This window comes from Mus caroli, unplaced genomic scaffold, assembly GCF_978045245.1.
Source record: "Mus caroli unplaced genomic scaffold, Mus_caroli_1 scaffold_2, whole genome shotgun sequence".
NCBI classification, from domain to species: domain Eukaryota; kingdom Metazoa; phylum Chordata; class Mammalia; order Rodentia; family Muridae; genus Mus; species Mus caroli.
The window spans coordinates 156,782,659-156,793,079 of NW_028227257.1; the positions used below are offsets into that span (position 1 = coordinate 156,782,659).

Here is a 10,421-nt window from a genome sequence, read left to right on the forward strand (position 1 = left end):
TCTAAAAGCTAAGAGACTTGGGGCTGAGGAGATGGAATAAAGGATAGTGTAGTTTCTGCTCAAGTATGAAAACGAGAGTTCAAATCCTCAGTACCTATGTAAAGGCTGTGCAGGCATAGCAGTTGTGTTAATTTGCTACCTATTGCTTTTATAAAGATAGCCAAAAGCAATTTGGAGAGGAAAAGATTCATTTGGTTTACATATTCTGGTCAAAGCCCACTTTTGAGGGATACTGCCCTGGTTACCATTTTATTACTATGAAGAGACACTGTGTCTAAGGTGACATTTTTAAAAACAAGCATTTAACTGGGTTCTTGCTTACAGTTTTAGAGAGTTAGTACATTGTTATCATGGTGTGAAGCAGGCATACATGGCACTGGAGCAAGAACTAAGAGCTTTACATCTTGATCCTCAGGCAGAAGGCAGAAAGAACAATTCTGGGACTGGTATGGACATTTGAAATCTCAAAGCAATACATATCCTACAACAAGGCCACACTTTGCAATCCTTCCAAACAGTCCATCAACTAGGGACTAAGCATGTCAGTATATGAGGGTATTCTCATTCACATGCTACAGAAGCCAAGGCAAGAATTCAAGCAGATGAAAACCCGGAGGCAAAAAATGAAGCAGAGACCTTTGGAGAAGTGCTGCTTACTGGCTTGCTCATTTTAAGGTTTGCTTTCTTATACCACTGAATTACTAGCATAGGGTAGGATCTGCCCATTATAGATTGGACCCTCCCACATTAGTCATTAATCAAGAAAACTCTACACAGCTGAAGTTCCCCTCTTCTCAGATGACCCCTGCTTGCCTCAAGTTGAAAACAAAACAAAACAAAACACTTTAACCAGCGTGTGTCCCATTTGCAATCCCATACCTCTGAAGGTAGAGACAGAGTTCTCTATGAGCAAGCTGGCTAGCTACACCAGCTGAGTTGGCAATCTCTGAGCCCAAATGAAAGACTCTGTCTCAATATATAAGGTGGAGGGTGATTAAGCAAGATACCTGACATCAACTTCTGGCCTTCACATGCATATGCATGTAAAATGAGAGAGAGAGAGAGAGAGAGAGAGAGAGAGAGAGAGAGAGAGAGAGAGAGAGAGAGAGAGAGAGAGAATGAATGTGAACTTGCTTTACAAACTATAAATGCAAAAATAATATGGCTATTTTATTCCACTAAAATCATTGTATTCAAAAATGCAAGTGAGATAAATGATTTTATTTTAAAAAGTTCACTCCTTGTAAAAACCAACAGTAAATGCTTTGGATGAAAACATGGTAAGCAGTTCTGTCTCTGATTCACCCGCCGAGGAAAAACAGCCCAGGGAGGGCTCAGCTTTCTTTTCAGTCTTCCATTTTGTTAGGGGTGTCTTTGGTTGCTTCTTGTTAGAATCCGAGAAATCTTGAGAGAGTGCCACAGAGCAATGTGTCTAAAAACCCAAAGTGTGAACACAGATGGTCACCATTTATATATTAGCTTTCATATTACCAGGAAGTATATAGCTAGAGGTCTCTTCATTAGTTTTGTGATGATGTCATGATCTAACTACATGACCATGACAAAGAAGCCTAGGATACCATTATCATTTTCCCCATTGCCTACACCAGTATTTAGATCAATCCATAAATATGTTGGAGGACACCAATTCACCTTGAGTCAAAAGGCCAGTAACAGATTCTTTCTTTTATTCTAGGATTAAGCTTTGCTACACATTACCTTTTAATCTGTTTTCTATCTTTGAAAATTGGGTATGTCTGTTTGCTTCTTTGTTTCTGGGATGAAACATTTACCAAAAACAACTTGGCAAGGAAATGTTTTGTTTCAATTTAAGCTTCCAAGTACCAGTTAACAGTTGGGAATCACTGAGGGAAGTCAGTGCAAGAACTCTAGACAGGAATCTGGAGGCTAGATTGGAAGCAGAGACCACAGAGGAATACTGATTTATCTGTGTGGTTTGCTCAGCTTGCCTTCTTATACCCCCTGGGACCACCTACTCAGGTGTAGCACCAGCCACAATGGTCTTGGACCTCCTGTATCAACCACTAATCAAGAAAATAGCAGCATTTAGATCATTTAGACTTGCTGACAAGCCAATATAATGGAGATATTTTCTCAAATGAAATTTTTGCTTCCTAGATGAATATAACTTTTAGGTTGACATGAACAAAGCCGCCTCCTCTCAAGGATGAAGCAGGATAACAGTATTCATGTAAAAAAGAATGGCTTGGAGAGCTAGAATGGTGGAAGCAAAGGTGAGGTTCTCTGCTTGGGAAGCAGCACCCATTATAAGACTGACCTTAATGTACCACAATCATCTCGAAGTCAGTGATGAAGATTTCCCCCAGTTCTTGGGTCAGAATGAGTGGGCAGCTCCCTTTGGAGCAGACAGCGATGAACCAACCAGGGAATGCTGCAGACTCAAATGTAGAGGTTGTACCACTCTTCTTGTGATAGAAGAGAGAGGCTTTTACAGGTTCCTTTTTGTTGTACATTTCCATTATGTTCCCTTCCTGGTGGGCGAGAAGGAGATCCCAGAAAGAAACGTCACCACGGGAACTCTTCACTTGTTTTTAAACATCAGATTCCATCTTTTAAAGCAGCCTGGAGACTTCTGGTTCTTATTAGAGACTCATATACTCCAAATATATGTTAAGAGTATAGTAGAAACATTAGGACACAAAATTTCAATTTTGTTTGTATTTTCAATGTTTTGAGACAAATTCTTGAGACAAATTCTCTCTGGGTAGCCTCAATGCTAAGATCAGAGGCAGGTACCACCAAGTCTAGCTGTTTCTCTCTCTCTCTCTCTCTCTTTCTCTCCACCATCCACTCTGTAGACCAGAATAGCCTTGAACTCAGAGATCTGCCTGTCTCTGTCTCCTAGTTGCTGGGATTAAAGGCATACACCATCACTGCCTACCTCATTCACTCTTAATGTTTTGAAAGAATAAATTGGCATAAGTTTTGGAGATAATACACCATTGTTTTAGCCATTCACTTCCTGTTTCCTACAAATAAAGATGTTCAAAGAATGTTTACACAATAGCATAAATTTTGAGTGAAATACAATTGTCTTTGTGAAATTTCTTTAATGTTAGCACCGTGGACATCTTTATTGTCAGGGGATGTCCTTTCATGTGTTGTAGGTTGATCTGTGTAGGCAGTATCCCTACCCTTCACTCACTAGACAAATGGCACATTCTTGTCTCCAATTGTAGCCACCTGTTATAGTTAGGGTTTCATTGCTGTGAAGAGATTCTATGACCACAGCAACTCTTACAAAGCAAAACATTTAACTGGGGTTGGCTTGTAGTTTCAGAGGCTTAGTCCACTATCATTATGGTGAGAAGCATGTCATCGTGCAGACATACATGATGCTAGAGAAGGAGGTTAGAGTTCTACATCTTGATCCACAGACAGCAGGAGGAAGACTGAGACATACTTCCTCTATCAAAGCTATGCCTAACCCAATATGGCCACACCTCCAATAATGTTACTCCCTGTACCACCCAAGTATCTTGACGTTGACAACTTATTTTCTAGTAAAAAAATCATTCTATTTTGTTTAATCATAAAACTGAGCATTTGCCTATGACTGCTCATTGAAATAAGTCAAGATAATAATTATGGTGCCAAGAGGTCTAGTTTAAATTGCCTTACTATAATATATTTTTTATTAAATAAAATTAAGATGACCATTGCAGAGATTTATATATTTTTTCACAAAAATTATCAGTGAAACTTTGTCTAGAAGATAAAATCATACACTCTATGACAGTTTAAATGTCCTTGTTTTTTGTACACTGGCCAGCCAGACCAGCTTAGTTGGTGAGCTCCAGATTTGGTAAGAGATCTTATCTTAAAAATAATGTGAAGCTCAGTCCTCTGTGCACCTTCCCTGCCAGAGGAGATCTTGCCTCCAAGGAATATTCTGAACCCAGTACTCAGGTGAGATCAGCAATTTCTCTCCAGTGTCTCTTTAAGGCAGGTTCATGTAGGAGCTCACAGGCCGCAGAAGCAGCAGAGCAGCTGGGACAGGGTTCTATGGACCTATATCTGAAGACAAGAGGTGGGACTGTTCCACAGTCCTCTGTGCACTGGTCTTGCCAGGAGAGAGCTGGTCTCCCAGGAGTGCTGATACAGGCTTACAGAGTCACAGGAAGAGCAAGCTCCAGCTACCTACAGCAAGAACATCTAACACCAGAGATTACCAGATGGTGAAAGGCAAACACAAGAATCTTACCAAAAGAAATCAAGACTACTTGGCATCATCAGAACCCACTATTCCCACCACAGCAAGTCCTGGATACCCCAATACACTGGAAAAGCAAGATTTGGATTAAAAAATCATATCTCATGATGCAAATAGAGGATTTTAAGAGGGACATTAATAACTCCCTCAAAGAATTATAGGAGAACACAGGTAAACAGGTGAAGGAATTGAACAAAACCATCCAAGATATAAAAATGGAAGTAGAAACAATAAAGAAATCACAAAGGGAGACAACTCTGGAGATAGAAAACCTAGGAAAGAAATTAGGAGCCATAGATGCAAGCATCACCAACAGAATACAGGAGATGGAAGAGAGAACATCAGGTGCAGAAGATTCCATGGAAAACATGTTCACAACAGTCGAAGAAAATGCAAAATTGAAAAAGATCCTAACTCAAAACATCCAGGAAATCCAAGACACAATGAAAAGACCAAAACTAAGGATAATAGGTATAGATGAGAATGAAAAATTTTCAACTTAAACGGCCAGTAAATATCTTCAACAAAATTATAGAAGAAAACTTCTCTAACCTAAAGAAAGAGATGCCCATGAACATACAAGAAGCCTACAGAACTCCAAATAGACTGGACCAGAAAAGAAATTTATGCCGACACATAATAATCAAAACACCAAATGCACTAAACAAAGATAGATATTAAAAGCAGTAGGTCAAGTAACCTATAAAGACAGGTCTATTAGAATTTCACCAGATTTCTCACCAGAGACTATGAAAGTCAGAAGATCCTGGACAGATGTCATATTGACCCTAAGAGAACACAAATGCCAGCCCAGGCTACTATACCCAGCAAAACTCTTAATTACCATAGATGGAGAAACCAAGGTATTCCATGAAAAAAAAACCAAATTCACACAATATCTTTCCACAAATCCAGCCCTTCAAAGGATAATAAAGGGAAAACTTCAACACAAAAGGGAAACTAAGCCCTAGAAAAAGCAAGAAAGTTATCTTTCAACAAACCTAAAATATAGTCACATGAACAGAATATCAACTCTAACAACAAAGATAACAGGAAGCAACAATTACTTTTCCTTAATATCACTTAATATCAATGGATTCAAATCCCCAATAAAAAGACACAGACTAATAGACTGGCTACAAAAACAGGACCCAACATTTTGCTGCAAACTGGAAACCCACCTCATGGATAAAGACCGACACTACCTCAGAGAAAAAGGCTGGAAAACAATTTTCCAAGCAAATGGTCTGAAGAAATAAGCTGGAGTAGCCATTCTAATATCAAATAAAATCTACTTCCAACCCAAAGTTATCAAAAAAGATAAGGAGAGACACTTCATACTCATCAAAGGTAAAATCTACCAAGATGAACTCTCAATCAATGGGAAAAGATCTTTACCAATCCTAAATCAGATAGAGGGCTAATATCCAATATATACAAAGAAATCAAGAAGTTAGACTCCAGAGAACCAAATAACCCCATTAAAAAGCTACTACAGAGGTAAACAAAGAATTCTCACCCGAGGAATACTGAATGGCTGAGAAGTACCTAAAAAACTGTTCAACATCCTTAATCATCAGGGAATTGAAAATCAAAACAACCCTGAGATTCTACCTCACACCTGTCAGAATGGCTAAGATGAAAACCTCAGGTAACAGCAGATGCTGGCGAGGATGTGAAGAAAGAGTAGCACTCCTCCTTTGCTGGTGGGATTACAAGCTGGTACAACCACTCTGGAAATCAGTCTGGTGGTTCCTCAGAAAATTGGACATAGTACTACTACCAGAAGATCCAGTAATACCTCTCCTGGGCATATACCCAGAAGATGCTTCAACCTTTACTAAGGACACATGCTCCACTATGTTTATAGAAGCCTTATTTATAATAGCCAGAAGCTGGAAAGGACATAGATGTCCCTTAACAGAGAAGTGGATACAGAAAATGTGGTACATTTTCACAATGGACTACTATGCAGCTATTAAAAACAATGACTTTATGAAATTCTTAGGCAAATGGATGGATCTGGAGGATATCATCCTGAGTGAGGTAACACAATTCCAAAAGAACACACATGATATGCATTCAATGATAAGTGGATATTCCCCAGAAGGTCAGAATACTCAAGATACAATTTGCAATACACATGAAACTCAAGAAGAAGAAAGACCAAAGTGTGGATACTTAGATCTTTCTTAGAGCGGGGAATAAAATACTCATGGAATGAGTCACAGAGACAAAGTTTGGAGTTGAGAATGAAGAAATGACCATCCAGAGACTGTCCCATCTGGGGACTAATCCCATAAACAGCCCCCAAACCCAGACACTATTGTGGATGCCAACGAGAGCTTGATGACAGGACCCTGATATGGCTGTCTCCTGAGAGGCTCGCCAGTACCTTACAAATACAGAGGTGGATGCTCACAGTCATCCACGGGACTTAGCACAGTGTCCCCAAAGAAGGAGCTAGAAAAATTACCCAAGGAGCTGAAGGGGTTCGCAGTCCCATAGGAGCAACAACAATATGAACTAACCAGTACCCCAGAACTCCTAGGGACTAAACCACCAACCAAAGAGTATACATGGTGGGACTTATGGCTCCAGCTGCATATGTAGCAGAGGATGGTCTAGTTGGACATCAATGGGAGGAGAGGCCCTTGGTCCTGTGAAGGGTCTATGCCCCAGTGTAGGGGAATACCAGGACAGGGAATCGGGAGTGGGTGGGTTGGGGAGGAGGGGGATGGGGGATAGGATAGGAGGTTTTCAGAGGGGAATGGAGGAAAGAGGTCAACATTTTAAATGTAAATAAGAAAAATATCCAATAAAAAATAAAGAAAATAAAAATAATGTGGGTAGAGATGAAGGAAGATATCCAGTGCCAATCTGACTTATTTATACACACATGTGCTCACATATATTACTTTTGTAAAATGAAAGAAAATGTTATTTTGGAGAGTTGGTTTCAAAAATCCCCTACATTTTTCCTTATTCTTTGGTGATGTATGAACCCTTAAATCAGTATAATCTGGTAATTATCTTTTAAAAGATTTGAAAATCAGAGTTTCTGTTAAGTGAGTGCTTTGTGAAAAGGTGGACCCCTCATCCTTGGCCAGGAGAGAGCAGCTCCTTCTTTTCTAAACTCACCCCAAGCTGTAGCACAGGCTGCTCCCCATCCTTGGTGCAGAACAGGCAGCTCGTAGGCCTTTGCACTCCCATGTACGTGGGATCCCCCCTGTTCTTCTCAAGAGTGTCCAGATATTGGCAAGGGAGCAAGGTAATAGTGACTACAAATGCAAGGCAGAGAGCAGGGTTCAGTTCATGTTTCCAAAGCATCATCTCTAAACTCAGCACAACAAAATAGAGGCTGCAATCTTCTCACCAACCTTCCTGTCACCTGCCACACACCAGTTGGCTCAGACAGGCATCCCATTCATGTGATTGACAACTTCTCATGGATTCAAAAATTCATCTCATAGACCTTTCTCTTTTATTTAACTCTTTGGAGCTTCACAGGAAAAAAAAATCTTCCACCATTTCCTCAACTTAACCCTCCATTCCTCCTAGGGTCACCTACCTCCTTTTTCCTTGACCCATCCCTTGGCTGTCTAAGACTATGACTGCCCTCTCTTCTGAATTATCCATGTAATGCTCCTCTCCAGATACGGGCAGTTAACACATGTGTGGTAAAATGAAAGGCCGAGGACACACTCACAACATTAGCCAGAGGGGCTGCCACAAAGGGCCAGGGCTACTCACCTGGAACTGTTTGCTCTTTCCTTGGGACTGCAGTGAGGATATTGTTCTCCAGGATCCACACACGACTACTAAGATCCTGAATATGTCTAAGCGAAGGTGTTGCTGCTTTTAGTTCTGTAAGGAAAGTAAAAAGTAAAAAAGTCGAAGGCACAGAATCTCTCCCCTTTCCAATCTTTTGCTTCTTCATGAAGATGGTCTTTACCGTTCTCCTTATTCATTATGGTGATGTTGTTTCTGAACTGCCAATCTGCAGATTGACCCTAGGGAAGACACAGAGTTAGTCCTAAGTCACAGTTTGACCCAGGTCAGAGGAGCTGGTGAACAGCTTAACTGTGACCCCAGGCAGATTCTCTAAACCAAGTGTCACAAGGTCCCATTGTATCCTTAGATTCATCTTATTGTCCAAGAGAAGCATCTACTCTAGTTCCCATGTAGGCCTGAGGTACAAGGGGACAGAGAGCACCAAGGTTAGAGCCAAGCAGCAAGAGATTCTGGGCAGTGGCTGAAAGCCACAGGCTGCGTTTCTAACCTGATTGCATAGGAATGTGTCCGCACTCTACAGAACTACACCCACTACTGTGCTCAGCTTCTCTGACAAGCTCTACTAAGGTCCAAGCCTTTTATCCACACCACGAAAAGAGGAGGTTATGCCTCAGTGCACCTAGGACTGCTGGACACCCTAGATAATTGCTGGTTCCATGTGCTGGAGGGCTTGTTAAGCATCTGTTGGAATAAATGGCAATTGTAGTATGCTTGTGGCTTAGGAAACCTTGGAAAGGGAGCGCTTGCTAAGCCTGTGAGAGCAGTAATCAGGAAATAGGTCACATATTTTAACCTGATGGAGGAAAGAAACATTATGGGATTTCCCCAGGATGGATGACTGGACTAGGTGATGTAAAATGAAGTACTAGAATATTGCTTCTATTAGCAGGAACCTACAGGAAGTGCAAGCGTGTATAAGAAGACGATTCTCTAAGTCCTATATTATTTTTAAACTGGTACAAGTCACCTTGGGCTGACTCCAGTGGATATTCCACCTTCTCCCAGCCAATATTCAGGTTGCTTCGCCACCAACAAGTTCTGACCAAAGCAAAGACATCTCCTGGACTGCCTGTCCACATTTCAGCACATTTAAGTCATTATCTTGTTAAAGGAAGAGGAAGTCTGATGAACCACTCACATTTTGGGTGCTCCCTTTCGACACTCTATTAGGCACAGATCACACCCAAACAGCAATTTTATTAAGCAAGACAGAGACACAAGGTGGATGTATCTGAATTGGGCAGAAGCAGCAGTAAATGGATCGGTAAGAATTATTTTTAAAGGGAAAAAGGAGGAAGATCATGTTAGAGTGGGCTAGAATGAGGAGGTAGGTTCTGGTTGGACTTGTGAGTCAATGTAGCAAAATAGGAAAATTTGATAGCTGGATCTCCGTAGTTACCCCCAGGAAGGAGTCAGGCACAACTAGGAAGTGGCCAAATAAGGGAATCCAATGGTTTAGCAAGAGAGGAGAGCAGGAAGGGCAACATTTGCTGGTGCCATGTTTGCCATGCTTGGGCCTAGTTGTCAGATGGTCTATCAGTTGTCAGAGTGCCCATCGTTAGATTTTTCTGAAAGGAAACTGAGGCAATGATTTTGATGCCTTTTCCCACATAGGAGTTACAGTGTGCCTCTGAAAGATCTGAAAACATGTCACTTTCATACCTTATTGGGTTCCATCTGAGGGACAAATACTACCAATGAGTTAAGGGACTGGTGGATAAGGTCCCGGCCTCCTAGTCTTCTGACAGGCAATTCTCAGGCTTCTTAGAGGGCCCCTAGTGGGTCCCAGCCACAGTTACCTATAAAAGTAACTAGTGTCTACTGAATTCCCTGTAGTAATCTCCTAAACAAGTTCCCTGCTCTACAGAAAACTCCAATAAGTCAAGAGTTCAATATTCAAAAGGAAGACATTTGCATTCAAATAATATATATTCAAAGTAAATCTTTAAACATTTATAATTGTGCTTACAATTGATACCAAAGTGTAGATTATGCATGTTGTATTGGCATCATTTGACATCTGGTCAGAAATACAAAAGCCCAGGCTCTACTCCAACCTACAGAATCAAGATCTGAAAGAAAAGAACATTAAAAATTGCTATACCAGTTGGGCGTGGTGGAGCATGCCTTTAATCTCAGCACTCTGGAGGCAGAGGCATGTGGATCTCTGTGAGTTTGAGCTCAGCCTGGTCTACATGGTGAGTTCCAGGAGATTCAGGGCTATGTAGACAAAATTCTATCTCAAAAAATTTTTATTGCTATGCCTTCTGTGTTTATAATATAATGCCCATGCTCTGTAACAATCAAATCAACACCAAAAGAAAGTGGTCAGGGCTCTGGGCATGCTTGGGGCTGGGAGGAAACAGGTTCA

At 41.0% G+C, this 10,421-nt stretch overlaps 1 protein-coding gene across 2 annotated transcripts; it reads right to left on the bottom strand.

Annotated features, from left to right (window-relative positions):
• Positions 1–1,249: 1,249 nt before the first annotated feature.
• On the bottom strand, positions 1,250–8,601 carry LOC110305651 (interleukin-36 alpha). Of its 2 annotated transcripts, XM_085831076.1 has the most exons (6): positions 8,538–8,601; positions 8,211–8,268; positions 8,009–8,122; positions 7,397–7,536; positions 2,300–2,513; positions 1,250–1,432 (listed from the first exon to the last, which is right to left on the bottom strand). In XM_085831076.1, exons 2-5 carry the CDS (start codon positions 8,224–8,226, stop codon positions 2,301–2,303), a joined length of 483 nt encoding a protein of 160 aa, XP_085687202.1. In that variant the 5' UTR covers positions 8,227–8,268; positions 8,538–8,601; the 3' UTR covers positions 1,250–1,432; position 2,300. The 2 variants fall into 2 exon arrangements, with proteins under 2 accessions (XP_085687202.1, XP_021033368.1); XM_021177709.2 differs by lacking the exon at positions 8,538–8,601 and having other exon boundaries at positions 8,211–8,369.
• Between the last annotated feature and the right edge of the window lie 1,820 nt (positions 8,602–10,421).

Excerpts from the sequence above, each read along its gene's own strand:
- LOC110305651 (XM_085831076.1), bottom strand. Across the intron at positions 7,537-8,008 it reads GAAAGAGCAAACAGTTCCAG|TCACTATTACCTTGCTCCCT; the intron begins GTGAGTAGCCCT and ends TTGCATTTGTAG. Across the intron at positions 2,514-7,396 it reads AGCCTGTGCTACAGCTTGGG|GAAGGGAACATAATGGAAAT; the intron begins GTGAGTTTAGAA and ends CTCGCCCACCAG.